The following is a 22,541-nucleotide window of genomic DNA, read 5'->3' as shown; positions in this document are numbered from 1 at the left end:
ACAAGTGAAGTCAGCAAATTGTACGATAAATAATCTCACCAAACTGGAACAGAGTACAGCCTCATAAGGTTTCTCTAGCGAATCACCATTCATGGACCAAACCGATGAAGTCAAGATCGGCAACTTCACCATCGGCAAAAATGGAAAAATCGTGGAAATAGCAGAGAGGAATGGTAGCGGCAACCTGACGGCGCACAGCATAACAACAAATTTTAACGGTAATGGAATCGCACTCGGGATACGGGGACCATCGAATGAACGCTGGGCATGAAGACCACATCGCAATTCAAACACAACGAGTCGAAAATTTAACGTGTTCACGATCGCGAGGGGAGCTCTCGGAATTGAACAGGAAATTTCACTTTTCATCCAGATCGTAAGTAAACTTCAGTACAACCATCTTAATTATCGATGACTTCTACAGGTGGCGTATCTAGTAATTTGAAGGCCGTTTTGAGGGTGAAATCTGATGTTTTTGTTGGGCAATGTTGGGTTTTGGGGTCAATGACAGAATTGTGTTGCTCAGTTACTCGGACTAGGTATTGGCCTACTTTTGTTTTTTTTTAAACATTACATTAGCCTAGGTCTTATTCCGACAGAAATATATTTTAAGGCACATTCATTCCAACAAACAACTCGGTACCGAAATCTGCATCTCGGCAAAACAGATTGTAAAATAATAACGCAATGTATAAGGTGCACGTCGTTTTTCGTGCTCCTTAATTCTGATTATATACCCTCTGTTGTTTAGTGAAAGTCGACCAAAGTTGTCTTTCACGTTTCGGGGTTGGACGGCGACACTGATTGGAAATTCTTAGCGATGTTTTCATTAGTTTAGGCTAGCTGGAGTTACCCAGCCCTGAGTTTTATCATTGGGTTGTCTATTAGGGCTGGAGCGAGTTTTTCTCGTAACTTGTAGTATAGGCAAAAAATTTTGGAAAATGTTCAATTTTGTCCCCGTTACACACTAATTGCAACTGCAACTCACCCCAAACTTGCCTGGAATAACCATTACACAGGTCCTTGAAGTAAAAAACGATCCGAGATGAAGATTCAGCCTACAATTGCAGTGAAAACAGGAGGAATAACTGGTAACTTGACAACCTTGCTGGATTGGCCAGGACTGCAATTGGTTTGTGCACAAAAAAAATTGTGTACAATGAATGGCGGTCGATTAACAGGCACAGAGAGCGATCGCTGTCAACTACTCGGTTTTGCCGGCTGCGCTGGCTGTTGGCGCATGACGTCACGCGGAAGCGTAACACCCGATGACTGTTTTATGCACTATTGGTTGCGGTTCCAGTACCAAAGCTGTGATGCGAGTGGTAAACCTTATATTATAACCCAATGCACATGACGTCATCATTTACACAATTTTTTTTGTTTAGTTTGGCCATTCAACATGTCACGTTTTGTATTAGTTTTGTATCAATGTCTGGCGATACTATCGCCAGACCATGTCCGAATGTTAAAAAGGCGATAAGTTGGGTCCAAGTTAGTCCGAGTAACTCGGACTAGGTCCAAGTTACTCGGACTATTTTGTATCTAGGCCTAGTCTGTACATGCTGTATATGGCAATAATTTAGGCCTAGGCCTACTCTCTCTTTTATTTCATTCAAATTACTTCTCGGAAAAGCTTTAGATTTCCGCATAACCGCATGGAGAAGAAAGGCATGAAAGGCGATGTGACAATGGATCATCGATGATCGACGGTGATTTGACGTCGGTCCGTGTTTTGTGAAAAAAAGATACGAGCTGAGAAATTTGGTTGCGCGAATACTGGGCAGCGCGAGCGCAAATTTGGGGCACCGCACGATATGCTATCCGGAACTAGGTAGGAAAACGACTGTCATGAATGTATAGGCCCTTGCTCATGCTCTGTTGCTCTATCACATGTGGTAGTTTGTGCGTCCGGAAATTGGGCAAGTCCAGCTAACAATCGAGTGGCTAGATCTTCTAACTTTTCACAATGCTTCTAGCTACCATTACCAATGTCTACGTTGAATTCCTAGCACTAGCACTTTTAGCAAAGGAAGGAAAAGGTCCTTACACGTTTCATAAGCAACGTACCTGTGGTATGTTTGAATGGTCCTTTCCTCGATTATTTATAGCCCAATTTAACTTTTCCGACTTCCGTTGTTTTTGTCAAGCGACCGCTGTTAATGTATTTACACCGCCATGTTTATCACTACTTTACAATGATGCGGCGGCGGAAATCAGCTGGTAACCAAGCTTCCTTCTTTTTTTTTTAACTGCGCGGGGACCAGCGAAACCTTTTCACGTGCTTTGCTCGACTGAAAATAATGTTATTCATCCGCTAATTAGACAGATACCAGCAGAGTATACAGGAGGATGTTTCACAGAGAAAAAAAATATTGGTTTAGTTTGTATTCATTGTAAAAGACATTTTGTTCTAAAGGAAACGTCAGTCATAATTACTTTATTAGACATGTTACAAGTACTTCGTTCGTCCCCCGCTCCAGCTGGCCCTGCAGAGTTTGCAGGGCGGGGTGGTGGTGTGTGTGTGTGTGTGTGTGTGTGTGTGTGTGGGGGGGGGGGGGGGGGGGGGGGGTGGTTACCGGGTACGAGCGAACATTGTGTTCAAGCCTAGCCAGGTATCTACAGAGTGCGCCATAATATACGTCTCTTAAAGGTTGTGGATATGAACGAAGAATGGAAAGTTTGTGGTTCACACCAAGCAGTTGTTTTAACTCTGTCGACCGTCTCGACGTTTCGAACAAGGGTGGTTTGATCGAGTCATATGGAGTGAGTCTCCTGCTGACGACCAGCTAGAGCACACTTCTGCCTCCCGCACACACTTCAGGCTGCTAGACTGGAATGGATGTGGACATTCCGGACAAAAGCGCCAAATTTTCCATACATACTCTTTATTGCATAAGCTTTCAATTTTTGATAGGAACCAACTTATCCAATAACAATATGGCGGCCATCTTGGATTTTAAAGATGGCTGCCATTGAAAACCTATTTTTACCCATATCTCATCTTCTAAGCCACTTAGGATTAAAGTTTTGGTGTCTAAACATACATTTTGAGGGTCAAGGAATGCAACTGTACCATTTGGGATATAGTGTCAAATGGTTTGTTTGTCCAGATACGGTATTGCTGCCATCTAATACTTTTGAAGATGCTTGCCGGCATTGAAAACTACATGTATTACATCTTTAAGCCAGTTAAAATTGAAATCTTAGTGTCTGAACATATACATTACAGACGCACTCTCGGAAAAAATGGTCCGGATAGCATTGTTAACTTATTTCTTATGATGGGACTGCGGTTTGGCCGAAGTCCATTGAGCGTGATCGGCTGACTGATAAGGTTTACGTACAAAACCCCGAGCCAACGAGGTTTTTGTATAGAAAGCTGCCGGACCACATTTTGCGAGAGTGTGTCCGTAATGATTTGCAGGGTCAAAGAACGCAACTGAACCATTTGGGTTAGTGCTAAATGGTTAATTTGTCAAGATACATTGCAGAGGCCATCTTGGATTTTAAAGATTGCCGCCATTGAAAACCTATATCTACCAATATCTGTTCTTCTAAGCCACTTAGGATTAAAATTGTGGCGTCCAAACATGCATTTTCAGGGTCAAAGAATGCAACTGTACCATTTATGACAGTGTCAAATGGTCAGTTTGTACACTATTGTGACCATCTTTGATTTTAAAGATGGCCGCCAGATAATAACTGCATTTACTGATATCTCAGCTACTACCCCATATCAAATTACAGTCTAGGTGTCAAAACATACATTTTCAGGGTCAGGAAATACAACTCTTTTATTCAGAAAAGACCAAGATTATTTTAGTTATACACACAAAATAGTCAAACTGAAGATAAAATCTCTAACACAATACCGTTGATATATACTGCCGTCACCGACAATACTGTTTGAAGTATAAGTAAAACAACATTATGTGAGAATAGATGTCATCACTCACAAATGTTTACAATTTAAAAGTGCTCGCCCTAATTCTCACAGTTGCAACCGGAGAGTTTATTGCACTTAGCAAGGTGCTGCATGCACGTCTTGCACCGCATACACTTTGACTCTTGAAGCCACATTAGTTATAGTTCACTGCAGGCTTTGGCCACAGGTAACACGGTCCAGACAGGAACCCATTACTGTTTTTGTTCATGTTCGAGTGCCTGATCCTAAACAGGCTTGCCCCCGTTGCTGAAACATCCCTTATCCCTCAGCAACCTGGATTGCGACATTGCAAGTCAACAACAAGCCAACTCTTAATCTGGCACAGCAAGCTGAGGATGGGTTTCAAAACGACAACAAATAAGTGGAGCTATTTTTGTGGATCTTTCGGTCACATGTAATTCTGTAAACCACTGCCGCCTCCTGAAAAAGATCTTGGAGTTGACCCAATGGAGCTACAAAAGTGGTTCAGTTGCATGTAGTTGTGGAGAGGCAGAGTTGTATCACATCCTGTAGTGCCAGAGATTTCTACCTGCCTATAGGTTCAAAGATGGCATTGACCCAGTAACGGGACAGTATCGGGCCGATAACAGCTAATTATGGGTTTGTTGTGGCAGTACCATACAGTTTAAACGGTACAAGACCAGGCGGGCTAATGCTGGCTCGATTGCGCCAAAACGGTTCCGTGTTCCACCACGGAGTCGGAATTGGTCCAGTGTTCGCCCTATTAATTTAAGTGGCAAACGGTAATGGTAACACCGTTCAGAGCCTGCATCGGACCAGTGCTGGTCTTTTTAAGGCAAATAATAACAGCAAGACGGCGCACGGCCTGAACCGGGCCATTGCAGGTCCTCTTACGATAAAACATGATGAAAAGACGGTAAAAGGCCTGAATCAGGTCAGTGTTGGTCCCTTTATTGGAAACCATAATGGCAAATCGGTACAAAACCTGAATGAGACCGGTGCCGGCCGTTTCAAGTCAAACCATAATGGCAAAAAGGTACATAGCCTGAATCGGGCCAGTGTTGGTCCTTTTACGGCAAACCATATGGCCGCTGTATTAAGTATCTGGACAAACTGACCATTTGACACGATCCTAAATACATGTAGTATTTTAATCCAAATTTTTAGTTGCGTTCCGTGACCCTGAAAATATATGTTTAGACACCAAGATTAAGATCCTTAGTGCAATACACGTTTTCGGAGAAGAAATGGCGGCCATGTTTCAAAACAAGATGGCCACAATACTGTATTTGGACAAACTAACCATTTGACACTATCCCAAATGGTACAGTTGCATTCCTTGACCCTGAAAATGTATGTTTAGACACCAAAACATTAATCCTAAGTGGCTTAGAAGATGAGATATTGGTAGATATAGGTTTTTAATGGCCGCCATCTTTAAAATCCAAGATGGCCGCCATAATGTCATTGTATAAGTTGGTTCCTATCAAAAATTGAAAGCTAAGGCATTGAGGAGCATGTATGGGCAATTTGGCGCTTTTGTCCAGAATGTCCACATCCATTCACTAAGCTGCCTGACTATCAAGAGAGATATTCACACAGTTAACGCAAACTTTCCATTCTTTGCAAATGTCCGACTTGTTTTTATGGGGAAAGCGATGCAGTACGTGCCGGCTGGCCACTCAGTGCAGTTGCTGCAAATTCGTCGGGGGGGGGGGTGATGGACCTCATTAAATGTGATGTTAGGGGCGCTCTTTTTTCTTTCACGGTGAAGGGAGTAATTAGCATCGATTTAAAAACTATTCATGTATATTCCTTTTCTTCTCTGGCTGGGCAAGTTTTTGGCAGGGGCGGGGGGTATCCGACACTTATTTATGGCGACGTGCTACGCTAATCCGGTGGTACAAGTGATGCAGGTTGTGTATTCGAATTCCCGAATTTTACCATTTTTGGGTGCCCCCCCCCCCCCCAATAAAAGTGATTTTTCTTTCCTTAATTGTGATTAATGAAGTCACAACTTAAACAACTCACCCAGCCAGAGTCCAGCGGCCTCCTGATGACGAACGGAGCACACTGTTCCGTAACCGTCGAATTAAAACAACTCAGTTTTCTTCTCAGAATCACGCACTGACAAAAAATTACCCAAAAGGCCAATAGGCACGGTAGGCACTGTGCCTAGGGCCTACGAAAACGGGGGGGGGGGGGGGGGCCTACGAAAATAACGCAGTGTGCCATAAAACACATCGGCCTACCCCACACACACACCCAAAAGGTGGGGTTTTTTTTAGTTTCAGTAGGGTCTCTCTCAGAATTTTTGATTTCACAAACTGACGCTGTATTGTATGCACAGGTCCTACGTATAAAACGTACTTGTATAAAAGTTTGTCGTTCTGAAACACGGTGCCAACAATAGGCGTCGATCGGTGGGGAACGGGGGACATGTCGTTCCCCAACGATTTTCATCCGCCACGCGCCCTGCATGCTAGAGAGGTCTGGGTGCATTTTTCTGTAATGTACAATTTAACAGCATAGGTTTCGTCAAGCGCGCAGTCCTGTCGCAGTTCTTGATCCCGTCGCTTTTTTATTTTAGTAAATTAAATTAAAAGTATGACAGACCCCAATAATAATTGTTGTCTTATATGCAACTAATCCTAGCAGGCTATGGTCTGACGTGAACTGTCCTATAAATTGTGTCTCTCCCTTCCCTTTCTTCTCTTTTTGAGTCTCTCTCCCTCTCTATAACTTTTTTTTTGGAAGGAAAAAAAAGGGGGCGTGCGCCCCACGCCCCCTAGATCCGCCCCTACCAGCGAACATCTTGTTGCCTGCTATGGAAATGTCTAGTGGACTTTGTTAATTGCATGTGTTCTTTTTGCCTTATATGTTATTTATTCCTTTGTATTGCCTGATTTTACTTCGTGAAATGCAGTATAAAGACTTTTTTCTTTGTCTTCAACTGTATCATGTTTTATACGGCATGGGGTCCGGGGCCCGCTTAAGGGCCCCTGCAAATTTTGGATCCTATAGATGCTCTGTAGTGCAATCTGAGGCGATCACTGGCCCCTTCCCACTGAATTATTTGAGCAAAAGTTTTAAAGACTTTTTTTCAGAGGAAAAGGCATTAGCCTACATCAATATCGGGCAACCAAATACATATACATTATTCGTATTTCGTACTAGTACTCGTAATTTACAGCGTCGGGTTTTGGTAAAATGTCTTTAAAATGTTTGTATTACATGTTTTTTTTCTAAATTACAGCAGGGGCTATGCCCAACTCCCCCCCCCCCCCCTTGGCTACGCCAATGCTGACAACTCAAACTAGACAATATTCACATGGTGTTACCGCAAACCTTCCATTCTTTATTGCTACTGACCGATAAAATAAAATCACCTTTTTTTCTCATTCGTGGCTCTGGAGGATTTTTTTAAGGGAAGTATACATGAAGTCCAAGAACCATTCCGTTACCAACCGACGCATGCGCAATATTGGTCATTGACTATATTTGCAGAAACGTTTTTGCCGGCCGGGGTTTAAATCATTCGTTTAAATGCTGTTAAGTGTTGGTTTCCTGGCCACAACGTACGAGACTGCATGTAAAGAGGTGTCTACACAAATAAAACCGCGCAGCAAAGGAGCGTTCATAGAACTTGATATAAAATCACAAACTGTTTTAGTGACTGTACAGTTAAAAGAAAATGTCCATGCTTCTATCTATGAAAACCCGTCTCAAACCCTTTTTTCCCCAAAAACTCATTTGAACTGCACGAAAGTGCAACAAAAAACGTGGAAACACAACAGAGTTTTAGAGGTCGACCGTGACACATTGACATTATCAATTTAGTTTTGTATATACTTTGCACGGTCGTATAACGTCAACTTGGTGATCTCTTTACCAACAAAAATTTCATAGAACTTCCTCTGACGTGACACCCAAAAAAATTCTACTATTTAATGTCCGCCTGTGCACAAAATACGGACAAAACCAGCTTGGTTAGGGGTATTAATTTTGTACATTATTCTGTATTAATGTGTTAAAAATTTTCGGTTTGAACAGCGCCCCCATTGAAAGTAGTCGAGCCCCCCCCCCCCCCCCCCCCCATTCCAAATATCAGGCCGTCGAAGAACGGCGGAAACCATGTTATCACGGTGCCAATTTCGGTCATTATGACTTCTGTCCGATTTTTATATTATTGTCTAAAGATGACGTGCTGTCTATAAAAGTTCTAAAGGAAGGCTGCTTGATTTCCACAGTCACTTGAAAGTTGCTGGTGACTTGACTTTAAAGGGAAAATACAACATTTGCAAACATCGAAAAATAAAACTACCAAGTTGTTACGAAATACCTTACTAGGATGTTGGTAAATGACAGTCTAAAGCATCCTGTAAAATTAGGGCACCTGGTGTCATTTTCAAGAAAAATGGTACTGTTGTATACATTTCCAACAGTGGTTGGCCGACCACCGTTGGAAAAACCGAACTGTTTTTCAACTACTGATCCAAATTTACCGGGTTTTTTTCAGTCCAAATTTTGTTTGCTATTGGTTCCATGTTCATGAACGGGTGCAGGCCAGCTAGACTGGTAACCTTATCTTACAATTTTCCCGCATTTTTGATCCATTTCATCTTTAGTGGAGTCACAGTGAACCAGACTACTTGAACATTTTGTTTTTCTTGGTTTTCCAGCATTTTCGAACACAAAACCTTACACATGTCAGTGTGAACAATATTTGATCTATTATACTAACCCCCAAAATAGTTCATTTCTGCAAATTACAGCAAAAGCCAATAATGTACATTCCCTTAAAGGGATGATCCCTTTAAAAGTAAAACACCATACAAAACATTAACCCTCGTTTTTAAGTTGCGCCTAAATGTTGAAAAGTTAGTTTGGGCTTAAAGACTTAGAAATGGAAAGACGAGATCGGGCACCTTGAATAGCCTTATTCCCGACATAAAAATGAACCATTTGAAAACAAAACACAACGTGGAAAAAAAGAATGAATTATGGCGAATCTTCATCTCCCCAAATTATGTTTCGGGCCTTCGATGTCTGCCTTTGCAAGTTGTTTTTCATTGATTAAAAAGGGCACTCGTTGCTAAATATTGGGGGGTAAACGCTGGTGAAACTGGGCATTTGAATGGAAAAGGGCAGTCTTTAACAAATATCCCCCTGGCTACGCCTATGGAATACTCCGTTACCATGACGACCACGAATCTCATTATTCAATATCGCAGTGTGCGCGGGATGCTCATGCTCATCACAGCACCGTACGTAAGTGCGGTCACGAGAGAGAATCCTTGCGAGGCTGCCATTTTTTTCCCATACCACATAATTATGCATAGGGGGCCTATCGCAGCACTTTGATTTGCAGGTCGGGAACCGTTACTCGGACCATGGAGAATGTAGTAGGGCTGTTGAGTGATACGATTGTGCACTTTGTGACTAAAGCATGAAACTTCGCATGTTGGTTCTTCATGCCGTGAAGAAAATTTTCAGATGTGGAGACATTTCATATTTGACCTCTGGTGACCTTTGAGAGGTCAATGACCTTAACATACACTATTTATAACGATTGTTCTTGAAAACACCACTTTCCTATGACCCAAGTCTATGTCATAGGTCTTCAGGCCATGAAAATAAAGATCAGATGTGAAAACGAAAAAAAAATTGACCTTTAGTGACCTTCCAGAGGTCAATGACCTTTGTATACATATTTTGTCGTTATTATGATTAACTCTTTAAACCTCAACTTTTTTAAAGATCAAGTCTAAATGTTAGGTGTTCATGCTATGATTTCTTGTTTCATATGTAGGGCAATTCATATCTGACCTCTGGTGACCTTCAAAAGGTCAATAAACTTTGTATGCCCTATGTATAGATATTTATACATTTATTATTCAAAACCCAACTATTTCAGGATCGAAGTTTAAAAGTTGGCTCTTTGTGACATGAAAAGAATTTTCAGATATGGGGACATCATAATCTGACCTTTGGTACCCTTTAATAGGTCAATAACTTTATATACCTTATTTTTTGCTATTTTTTAAATATTTATTCGTCATAACACCTTGTTTTCGCGACCCAAGCCTCAATATTGCAAAAGAAAGGTATTGCACCTATTATTATACAGTCATGTAATGAATTCAAAGCCCACAAAAAAATTAATGTGACATCTGACCTCCATTTCCCTTTTTCAATTGGCAGACGCAACATGTTGCGACTGGGACAGAAGACTGTTGGACTTTCTTTACAATGTAATATGTACAAATGTCTAACAATAATCACTCTTGTGTACTTATTACACTCTGTGGTATCTAGATGGACTTGGGTCACCACATTTGTAACCTTTTTACCAAGCCCACTGGTCACTGTTAGAGTGTGATTATTGCCCAATGTACCTCTTGTATTCTGTTGCGCCCCTGTCTACCCTTCAAAAAGGGAAATGGAGATCAGAGGTCCTTACAAAGTTGTCATTGGGGTCTGAATTCATGACATGCTGTAGAATAATACTTAAAATACACCCTTTTTTTTTTTTATCTATTTAGACTTGGGTCCTGAAAAAGTGGCATTTGGAATATTACATATGATAAATAGCGGCAAATAGGGTATGCAAAGTTTATCGACCTCATTAAGGTCACAAGGGGTCAAATATGAATGTTCACACATCCGAAAATTCTGTTCATATCACGAAGAGCCAACTTTTAGACTTGGGTTATAAAAAATGTGGGGTTTTGAATAGTAAATCTTATAAATATTTTTAAATAGGGCATACAAAGTTCATTGACCTCTTGAAGGTCACCAGAGGTCAGATATGAAATGCCCTTCATATGGAAATGCTTTTCATAGTATGAACACCTAACTTTTAGAGTTGGGTCTTGAAAAAGTAGGGGTTTAAAATGTTAATCTTATAAATAATTATAAATACTGTATAATTATATAGGTCATTGACCTCTGAAAGGTCACCGGAGGTCAAGTATGATTTTGTTTCGCATCTGATCATTTTTTCCATTGCCTGAAGACCAATGACATAGACTGGGGTCATAGGAAAGTGGTGTTTTCAAGAACAATTATTATAAATAGTGTATGTAAAGTTCATTGACCTCTCAAAGGTCACCAGAGGTCAAATATGAAATGTCTCCACATCAGAAACTTTTCTTCATGGCATGAAGAAGTCACAAAGTGCACAATTGTATCATATATTTGACCTTAACAGCCCCACTAATGGACGCAACTCTAGTACTTCAAAGAACCTGGCGGTCAGCCTCCTCGGTTGCTCACTAAGCTAATCTCTGTATAATAGAGATCCGTGCTCACTAATGCTAGAAGAAAGAGCTTGCAATGCTACGTGGACAGCGCCATGGTAATACGCATGCGTAGTATCGTACATCGCCAAATATGAATGATTTTGAGAGCGTTTGTTCTAATACTGGGCAGCAATGTGGTCAACAGAACTGAAACAATCATTTCATGACGAACAACATGCTTTTATACCTTTAGTGAGAAAACTTAGCAAAAATTCCCAAAATATCATATTTCATAAATGTTGTTTTGCCAATTAAAATTTTCGAAAAGACATGATAACTTATCGAGCAAAAAAAATATTTATCTCCAAGTAGCAAGAACAGATAGCGCCTTCAAGGACCAACAACTGCACATCGATAACTTCAATTCATAACTCACATCTAACAAAGTCATTTGTTAAAACCTATCTTACCGTAAATAGTTCTTTTTTCAAAAAAGAGTAACGACGTGAGATGACTTATCATGGGGAATAAAAACACGTGGACTTATTATAGGCCTTTCTTTTGTTTGTAAACATTGGCGCCATTTTGTATGGGCTGCCGTAAGCGCATAAATTGAAGCCGTGGTTGGGCAACATATTTTTCCAAAAAAAGTCCTCATAACGCCACCAACACATAGTAAAAAGGCATATATGTAGGAATTATTTTGTGGCTTTGTTGAAAATGTTGTATTTTCAAGTATCAAATAATATTTTGGTGATCTGTAATAACTCTTCTTCATTTTTGCATTGTTGGACCTTCCATAGTTTTGCAGGCCGTGATTGGCAAAAATGCAGTTTGCCAACCAAGCGCAGAAAGGTCTATACAGCGTATAGGGAGGTTGTTGGTTACCAACTAAAAAGGCGGCGACGATCATCGTGTTCAAAGACCGCTTGCTCTCACGCAATGAATGGTCCGGGCTTGCGGTCACAGTGCTGTAGCTATGGACATTCCCGAGGATTGGAATGTTAATGGTCAAAAATGTAAATCGCCCAGTACTAGGCCAGCCAAATGTGGAAAAGTTCTCTAGATAATAATTTCCCGGCATTTCTGGGTAATAGCTGGCATCCATGCCAGATCAATTCTTTGAACCATAACAAACAAGATGTGGTTGGATGCCCTCGTTAATTTGGACCCTAAATGTACCTAATTTGCATAAATCATTAATCCCTGCCGTGTAATATATCTGTTCCCCACATTTGGGTATATTTCTTACTTTTTAATTTTTGAAAATTTTATTTTGGTGATTCTACTTACACATCCTTACTTCAATAACATTTTCTAAAGCATATACTGAGGACATAGTAACGATCCAAAATGGCTACTCTTGCACCCCAAAGTTTCGCGCATTTACCTTGTCTCCAGAAATCTTCAAGTAGTCTTGCCAAACCTCAGTATTGATGAGCTTCAAATTCACCAAGTTGCATACTGGCACAGTTACCCTATTAAAACCTCATTGAAAAGCATGCGAACAATGATAACGTTGTGATATTTAGCCCAGCAAACAGAAACGGGGGAAACGAGGTGTCTGTTAATTGGCCTAATTAGTATTGAATGGTTGCCTAACGTGGGAGACTTGAAAAAGTTTAAGGAAATTCCCAAAATTATTGGAAAGAAATTTAATGGAAAGAAAACATACTGACACTGTCATAATTACTGGAAACATTGGGGTTTTTTTTTGGGGGGGGGGTTCCTTGAACTTATTCAAGTCTCCCACGTTTGACGACCCTTCGCCTAATTTAAGCCCAATTTAAGCAGCCAGCTCGTTTTCCCGTTTGTGTTTGCTGAGCGAAATATCATAATGGTATCATTGTTCACATGAATTTTCCATAAAGTTTTAATAGGGCAACTGTGCAAATAAGCAACATGATGAATTTAATGCTCATCAATACTGAGGTTGGCAAGACTACTTGATAATATCTGGAGACAAGGTAAATGCGCGCATTTTTTGGGTATATTAGTAGCCATTTTGGATCGTTGCTATGTCCTCATAATTATTCAATGTTATTTAAGTAAGGGTGTGTTAGTAGAATCACTAAAATAAACTTTTCAAAAAATACGGAATATACCCAAATATGGGAATAAATATATTAGGCGGCAGGGATTAACAATGTATGCAAATTAGGTATATTTAGGGTCCAAATTAACGATGGCATCCACCCACATCTTGTTTGTTATGGTTCAAAGAATTGATCTAGCATGGATGCCAGCTAGTACCACAAAATGCCATCCAAAGTGTACTATTTCTCTTTCGCCGGTCCACTATGACACCGGGTGCAGATGGGCAGACCGATAATGCAGTAACCACCAGACTACCGCATAACTCGCAAAGCTGTGATTTTTTTTAACAACACTCTATTAAATATCGTACCTTCATTATGTATAGCGTCCTCTGCAGTAATTCTCTATATACATGTAGTTTCTATTATGTGGTAATGGTAAGGAGAAAAAAATGCCATGGGGCTGATAAATAGCTGCGCCCTGTCTCAAAAGACTGACATCATGGACGGCATGATGTATTGAAAATATCTTTGGTTTTTATCTGCACTGATTTTTATATAGAGGACATGCATAAATAAAAAAAAATAATAATAATGCATTCGTGTAATAAATACATTACTTTGGGGGGCAAGAGTTTTTTTTTGCTATTTCAATAGTTACTACTCGCAGAATTGACACGTGCATTGCATCATACACGTATCCCATAAATGAGAAAGCAAGATCTGTCCGTTTTAAAAACCTACTTTTTCAGCTGGTTTGTCAATTCTCAGTAGGCCTATTCATATTTGTTTCCACAATATTCCAGGCAAACAACTCTTTGCCGAAGTAAAACAAAGTATCGGTTTATTTGTGAACTTCAAGCGACAGCTATATAAACAGTGTTACATCACGACTACATAAAAGCCACCAGAATGCACCACCTCTCTGGTAGCACAGTCTCCTGGCATTTGCCAAAAAAACAAAAATGAAAACTAAACTTCCACCTTAAACTATTTTGATAGTACTGATAAACATGTCCTGAAAAGTTACAACATCTTAATAATAAAAAAAAACCAACAGTCGATTTTTACAAGTACCGGTAAGTAGAAAATATAGATTTCTCATGTATCAAAACTAACAATGTGTACATATTTGCACATATTAATCTATAGGTATCAAAGGTATTTAAAAACACGAAAACGTTAAGGGGAAGATACAACATTTGAAAACATCAAAAAACGAAATGATCAAATTATCACGAAATAACTACTGAATTGTTAGGGACTGACATTCTAAAGCATCCTTTAAAATCGTGGCTCCTGGTGTGCTGACATTTTGAAGAAAAACTGTATTTTTCCAACGCTGGTCAGCCGACCAGCGTTGGAGAAAACTGGCTGTTTTCCCAACAACTGTTCCTAATTTTTCATATTTAGTTATTCTGACTTTTCTTTGCAATTGATTAAACACCTATGAATGGGTACACGCCTACTAGACTGATTGTCTGACCTTACAATTCCCCAAAGTGAATTAATTGCTCCGTTTCATCTTAAGTGGGGTCAGGGAACCAGACTACAAGAAAAATAGGTTTTCTTGGTTTTCCAGCATCTACAAGCCCAAAACGTGAAACAAGTCAGTTTAACAATATTTTCTCTAACATACTAATCCTCCAAATCCATTTGTTTCTGAAAATTCCAGCGAAAGCAAATGTTGTACATTCCCTTTAAATGGAATGTCAATTTGTTAACTGCTATTGGATTTTGCACTGATGTTCACATTTACGTAATTTTGCATCACCAGACACCATTCCAGTCAAAAAATAAATATACAATACCCATCAAGAAAGCCAGCGTACTAAACACAAGATATTTTTGTCAAAATGGTCACTAATAATTAAAACAAAAAGGTGATTTATAAATAGAGAATATCACACGCAGGGCAATTATATTATACTTCAAAGGGAATGCAATCTATCAAGACAAATACTTCACAGCAGGTAGAAAGGCCAACGTTCGTGATTCCATACATGTATATCAGGATTCAAAATGGTTGGTTTGTATTTCAGACTTTCCCCCAACATTCACTTGATGCAGAGTGGAGACACATGTTTATAAAAACTTGTACAAAAATATGTGATTCTAGTCTTGATAAAAAACTATATACTTGAAAGAAATGTACACATGACTGATCTGTACAAATATTGAAATTGCATGTGTGGGTTGAGTACACATCACTGCTGTATGTGTGCGCAGGCATTGCAGTAACTGTTTGGACCTGAGAACAATACAAGTCCACACAATGCAGGAACTTCAGACGTTATGTGGACTTGCACAGGTCCACATGTTTTCCACTTTCTGAAAAACAGTGTTAGATAAAGCACTTTTGGGTTAGGGTTATCTGTGGCAAAATGAAGTAGAACATTTAACAAAATCTAGGCAAAACCACCTTGCTGCAAAGCGGACAAGGTATAGCCTTGTTAACAAAAATGAAGACTTGATACAAAACGTTTTTACTTTCAAACTTTAGCTTCAATATTTCACACTTTTAAAAAAAGTCTACACTACTTAAATGTATTATAAATCTGAATAAACACCTCCAAGTCATTGTTATAACAAATAAAGGGAAGGGTGGTACCCACAGAATATCATATGTAATTGTACTCATCTACACAAGACCCTCTGGGATCCAGACAAAGCTAATAAGGGTGTGTTCAACTTACTCTGCTGTGGTTGGCAGTACCGCAAGTGTCTATAGGTAGTGGCTGCAGCTGCATCCATGGGCATTTTTTATTTGCCAGCCACAGCAAATTCATTGGGATACTTTCTTTTCCGGAGGGGAACCATCAAGATGAAATTGAAAACACTGTTTGCTACAAAATAATGGGTTTAATTTCTGGTACAAAAACTGCACATATATAACACTCACACAAAAAAAGTATGACCTCATACTTTCTTATTTAACAAGCACACACAAACCCATCCCAGCACATTTGTATGTGTTCTACATATATCCTTTCAGTCCTCAGGAGTTGTGTCTTTTGTTGGAAACGGTCCTCTGTAGTAGGTTCGTGTGCTTAGTCTATGGGAGAGTGTTATATTACAGGGACAAAGGGAAACACAAAGCATTGTTCTCGACAGTATAGTAAAACAAGAGTGTATGTTTATGGCGAAAATCAAGGATTTTCTATTGTTCCTCTTCCTTTTTCCTTTATTTATACTTTAACTTTTTTGCAACAGCTCTCATTGGTTTTGTACACGTTTTCTAATCGAGGTCGTCCTCGATTTGGTTCCTGTCCTCAATTCATCCATTATGTTGCACGTGTGTGTCCTCGATTTACACCATAAACAAACGCTGACAGGCACAAGTATGTTTATTAAAGATAGTTAATACCTGATTTATCTTTTTTCTACTTATTAGCAATCATACTTCAAGATTTACAAATGTCATTGATTATCATTGTTAAAAACAAATTAAAATTAAAAAGCCACTTCGAACCTGCGTAAATGGTGCTTATAAGCCATTTTTGTGTTCCAACTGCACACTTTTCACATTACAATTTTCAAATCACAATAACGCTTTCAGAAAAGTTAGAGTATACAAATTACACTATACATGGCACGTGTAGCCCAAAGTTTTTGGAATGTGTCAGAAATAGAGGCTTTCTTCAATTTGTTGCTATAGTTTATTATTTTTTCTATTTAAAAAAATCATCCATCCCTTGCAGAAAATTGTGATCTGTGCATATGAAGTTGGAACCCCAAACTGGCTTATTGATCAACTGGAATGACTGATCCCAGTGACCTCTTGTGATTTAGAAGAGAGTGACAAAGCCCAGCATAGCCAGGAGAAGGGTCAGGGAAATCTCAAGTCCGCTGGCTGAGCTGACGTTGATCTTCCAACCAAGGAAACGATGGGTGTAGCACTGCAAAACATGACAAAACAACAAGAGTAACATAATCCAAAGTCATCATTAGACTGCTATGCGGGTACTGACTTTGTGCACAAGTACCCCCTGCACTGGTTACTTGTGTGCGTTATCAGGCCATATACAAGTGAAACCAGTGTGAACACGGGGTGTTCTTCCTGTACAGAGATCTCAGGAGTGTTTACAAAGCTCCATCTACTACAGAGTGTGCCAAAAAAGTCCAACATTCAGAAAACAAATCATTAAAACTGTTGAATGCTCTCTCCAATGAAATTATAATACAATAATGCCTGACTATTTCTCAATCCACTCCTTTTTACTCCATTCCGTTTGTTGGCGACATCACAGGTGAGAGTTGCCCAAGTAAAATTTTACACCCTTTCACCTAATGGATTGTATTTTTGGATCTTGGGACCCAAATGGAATGGGGTAAAAAGGAGTGGATTGAGAAATAGTCAGGCTCTAATATAAAATATCATTGAAAAAACATTATTAAACAGTTTTAATTATTTGTTATCTGGATGTTTCACTTTTCTGGCACACTCTGTACAGAAAAATTTCCTTAAGGCCAAAAAAAAGGCCCCGTTTTTGGTCTGCGCGCCCGTCACCGTAACCACGCGTGTCGACAAAATGAAAAAGATTTTTTTATCCATGTAAGATGATGTCTCAAAAACCGCCAAACTCACTGGTTTGACTGGAATCCTGCTGTTGCACAATTTTAACGTGTTTTTAGATGGGGTTACGATCAAGTATAAGCTTTATGTGGCCTCTCTGGGCTCCCATACATTTTGCACTAAATTTAGTCGAGCACCATTTTCAGTCATCAGCCGACATTTGATGATGAAAAAAAAAAGCCGCATCGCCGCACCACTTTTTGGTCAAATTCCATACCAGACATCGAAGACTTTTGTTTTTGGCCTTATAATGAACATCATAGGATCCATAAATGATTGTTGAGTATAGCAGCTATCATCAGCCATTCCAAGATGGCAATGGCATAGTTTTTAACTTAATACATATAATCATGATTGATTCTCGAATAATAAATCCTAAAAATTATGGGAAAAATAGAGGTCCAATTTGTTAAGAAACAAAACAGAAAGAGATACGTGACCAAAAAAAAAGGGTTTTAAAAGCACCCATACACACACAAAAAAAGTACACAAAATTTTATTGTATCCCAAACATCTTTCCAAAAGGCATGGCAAACCCCCAATAAAATGTGTGGACCGGCGGGTTTGTCCACTTGGAATCATTTACATGCTGTTTGCACAAAAAACTGTAAGCAAAGGCAAAGACCAAACAGGTCTGTAGTATGGTCCCAATACAAGGATTTGATTTTTGTTTTTAAAATTGATTTTTTTTTTATGCTGAGTTGGTGGAATTCGGTACAATCCCAAATTGATTTTCCAAAAAAAAGTGACTCCAAATTGGCCACATTACGTCCCCAACTCCCCTCTCGCATAATGATGCAAAATCCTTTGGCTAAAACCAACTTGACTAACATACACAGAATTAACCAAGGCAAATGTCATGCCCATTCACACAACATCACTCATGCAGAACAGTTAACTGACCAAAAAAGTCCACAACAAAACTATCGGTTAAGTTCTCATTTCAACCATCACTCCCTCCTCCAAAACACGAACCCACGAACCTCCTCCGAAGCCTAAGAATTGGCATGTACATTTGTACCAAGTCTCCATTCTTACCTGATAGTATACTACATCTGGTGTGTTCTCATCCGGGGTCCAATACAGCTTGCCTCCATTGGTGCTGGATCCTGTACAAACACGCTCCAATTTCATCTTGTAGGCGTCAAAGCTGTTATAGTCATCCGCATTGACTCCTGATTCGCTCTCTTGCCAGCTACAGTAAGGACCCTCTGCACCAACAAGAAGGAAACCTTGGGATTGGATCCAATCTCATAATGTAAAGAACTGATTTTTTTCAGACCAACACCAACTTGTGAAATTTCTTGTAGTGTGGACACTCAATTTAGAGTATTTCTGAAGAATATCAATGATTGCTAGTATCTTTAGCCACAAGAAATCTGCCAAACTGCATTCAGTTCATATTGACTCTTTGGCTTCAAAGGTTGCAAACCCCAATCCATGGAAACTCAGGTAAAAAATGTGAAGGATTTAAAATGTGAAATTCTCCTCAAAATAAGGAAATATAAAAATTACTCACCAGTTTCTCCAGCGTAGATCGTTACACTCTGATTTAAGGAGAGATTATGAGGAAGAGAAAAAAATAAAATTCGGAAAGTAAACCAAAAATTAATGCAGAAATCTCTTATACCCCAAAATAAAATCATTTTATATTCATTTTATGCAAATAATTCATACATGTATAAGTCTCTTTTGTGTTCTTTTTTAACAGTTTGGTGAACGGAAGGACTTGAGTAAGAAACCCAAATAGACCTCTTTTTAAATCCATGAGCCACATAGTCAATTTGTTTCGTTTTCTTTCTAAAGGCCATCCAGCCAAACATACGCAACAATGTCACAAAAAACCTATATTACTACAAATTATCAGCCTTGCGTTTTAAGCCATGCAATATAGTATGTTTGTACAACTTGCAAAACTGATTCTGGTGCTCACAGTGGTGGGCAGTAACACCCAGTGTCTAATCAGACCTTGTCTCAGTCTCAAGATCGTCTCAAGATCTTCTTCTTTTTTTTGCGGTCACAGTCTGGGTCTCGGTCTTGCCCTCCGTCTCAGGAGGGCTGGTGTCAGTCTCAGTCTCAGATGCCAAAGCCTCGGATTTTACCCTCAAGACCCGTCAAGACCACAACAAAATGCACCATCTATGTATGGCCTTATTCCTTTTGTTCAAGCTGAATTGGTCTCGGAAGTCTTGGTCTTGAAAGTATTGTACCCCGGCCTCAGAAGTCTTGGTCTGGGAAGTCTCGGTCTCAGAAGTCTTGGTCTCGTTCTCGAAAGAGCAGATGCCACGGTCTCGGTTTCGGTCTCGGACATGAAGGGCTCGACTACAACACTGGTAACACCCTATTCCAAAATTATGCCAACTTATAACACATAGGTTTCTTTACTACAATCAAATATTGGGACATTCAAAATTCATCTAATTTATTTGGTGTATTATTTTTTCCTACATAACAAACGAATCCCTGCCCAGCCTTCCATTAAAATTATTGTCTCAATGTCCCTAGTTGGTATATCAGCCAATAAATTAACAAAGCAACCATTTCCAAAAAAGCCATTCAAGTGAATTCCACCTCATATATTGCAAAAGTTGAGAACAATTAAAAAAACCTTTTTGTCAATCTAGTTTACATGTGCAGGTATTGACAACAGGTCATTTCATATGCAGTTTTGCAAGTTGCAGGGCCTAGAAACAATATTTGTGTAGCCTTGCGCTTTCCATCACTTACCAGAAAGCCAAAGCAAACAGCACTCTCATGCAACCGCTTGAACTTGAAATTTCCTTGCCACTGTGCACTGATCGCAAAGTTTTATTTCCGAAAGTTTTGCTCAGATCATCTGGTTGTGAAAGTTGCTTTTGGTTTTATCATCATATTCCTGCGTCTGATAAACACAGAGTCGTCTGCTCAGCCTACTGCTCTCAGGTACTCTCAGTCTCAGGTTCTATGAGTCAACCAAAGAATTCCAGAGCTCTATCCAATCTCTTATGTGTTTACCCGTCACGGTTCACCTGACAAAGAAACAACTAGGCCAGGTGTTAGTTCTGATCATCAGTACTGAGAGCCTGTGAGTAGAGGCTGGAGATTGACTATACCTTCCAGTATTGGGGCTGCCCTGCACACCACATCCCAATCATCATTTTGGACTTGCCGTAGGCGTGGTCATCTGATTTTCACTTTGGAACTCCATTATCCAAATGAACACTGACTGCATTTTACCCAGCTGGCATATTTTGTGCATCTGAACCCTTTTCACCTTGTGTTCTTGAATATCAATAATTAATATCCTTTTAGGGCAAGAACACAGGATGCACCAAAATATGCCAGCCGGCTAAATGCAAGTTCAGTTCAATATTGGAGCTCCAAACTTCAGATGTGCACTCCAGTTAGTCCGACATGATGATTTTGATGTGGTAAGCAGGGCAGCCCCAGAACTGGACGGGTAAATAAATCTCCAACCTCCCCCTGTGGGCTTCGTCAGGTGAACCGTGAAAAGAAGTACCCATGGTGAAACAGTCCACCAAGAGATTCACTGGACCTCTAGACTTCTTTAGTTGACTCACAGTTCTTTGGTTGACAGAGAATAAACGTACCTGAGAGCAAAAAAAATAACAATGCATGTACATGTACATGCAGTATTGTAAAATGATTTTCCAGTCTCTATCCATTCAAAAACACAAGCCTATTTGTAGACACATAGCAAAGGCAAGAGTAATTACCATGGCAATAATTAACAGTTATTATGCATCAAAAGTTCAACTATATCAGTTGAAAAACGGGTGAGACCTCAATCCCCCCCCCCCCCCTTCAACGATTGGCACCAAAATGATAAATTGCCATTTACCGCTTTTCCTTGAGATGTTTTCTGAGCATAGCCACCCTCACTGTCATCAGTGATGTAAAAGGGATGATACTGGGCCGACTTCTCACTGTCGTCACCTCCAAAGACCGTAAAGGTGTAATTGACACCCCTCTTGACAGTAATCTCTGGGATTAAGAGTCCGTTGACGTACCATGCGATGCCCCAACCAGTCTTGCCTATGAGGAAAAACAATGTCTGACTGCGAGCTTATGCAATTCTACTTGTCAGGTTTCAATCTTTTTTCCAACATCAACACAAATCAAAATGTTACAGTGAGGTTTCTCTGTGTAACTCACAGCCAAAATCAGAAAAGCCTGTAAACCATTCAATTTTGTTCAATAGGCCTTCGCAACCACATGGTTGCATAGAGGTCATTCATCCTTGAACTAAATACGTTAAAAATTACACTACAGCCAGGCCTTGCCAAAATATCAAAGAACAATCAAGATCTCTGATTGGCTGGTTACCCGTCCAAGCCTTCTTAGCAACTGGTTAAAATCTGTGGCTCTTGATTGGCTATTCTCCTGATTACCTGATCCCACTTTTGTCATAATATTTTCACAGTGAGTTGCTATTACATGCAGAATGGGCTCCATGCGCCAACGAAAGAAGATGCCTTTTACCTAGCAATGACGCCCCATGGGCGGGACATTTAGCCGGTTGATGCGCTCCGTTCCTTGTGTGTGACGCATGTACACCAGGGGATTTGTACTATGCACACTTAGTGGTACGGCCGCGCGTTGCGGCAAAATTGCAGTCAGGCAAGATGGCGTCGGTCGGTCACCCCCAACTGTACTTTCTATGCTAGTGAGGGGGTACTTGTGAACGGAGCGGATTAGCCATCCTTTTGCACACCACATATAATGAGTTGGGGAAGATCAATTGCAAAATTTGCTGCTTATTAACTAACCCTCCT

The 22,541-nt window shown here is 39.9% G+C and overlaps 2 protein-coding genes across 5 annotated transcripts in view; both read right to left on the bottom strand.

Moving 5' to 3' along the window:
* The window catches only part of LOC119735410 (LIM domain-binding protein 2-like), a 65,018-nt gene extending 62,812 nt beyond the window's left edge, over positions 1-2,206 (bottom strand). For all 3 annotated transcript variants that reach the window (XM_038209110.1, XM_038209124.1, XM_038209119.1), the window contains exon 1: positions 2,071-2,206. The gene's annotated coding sequence lies outside the window, so the exon portion shown is untranslated. The remainder of the gene's footprint in view (positions 1-2,070) is intronic.
* Positions 2,207-16,585: 14,379 nt separating this feature from the next.
* Positions 16,586-22,541, bottom strand: part of LOC119735394 (protein Skeletor, isoforms B/C-like) — a 44,171-nt gene continuing 38,215 nt past the window's right edge. For both annotated transcript variants that reach the window (XM_038209103.1, XM_038209094.1), the window contains 4 exons: positions 21,608-21,801; positions 19,286-19,313; positions 18,805-18,977; positions 16,586-17,089 (listed from right to left, as the gene is read on the bottom strand). In XM_038209103.1, the coding sequence (XP_038065031.1) occupies positions 16,979-17,089; positions 18,805-18,977; positions 19,286-19,313; positions 21,608-21,801 (506 nt within the window). In that variant the 3' untranslated portion in view covers positions 16,586-16,978. The remainder of the gene's footprint in view (positions 17,090-18,804; positions 18,978-19,285; positions 19,314-21,607; positions 21,802-22,541) is intronic.

The sequence above is a fragment of the Patiria miniata genome, unplaced genomic scaffold (genome assembly GCF_015706575.1).
Source record: "Patiria miniata isolate m_02_andy unplaced genomic scaffold, ASM1570657v1 HiC_scaffold_10, whole genome shotgun sequence".
NCBI lineage: Eukaryota > Metazoa > Echinodermata > Asteroidea > Valvatida > Asterinidae > Patiria > Patiria miniata.
Note: the sequence above shows the minus strand (reverse complement) of the source record. Positions and strands in the feature narration are given on the sequence as shown.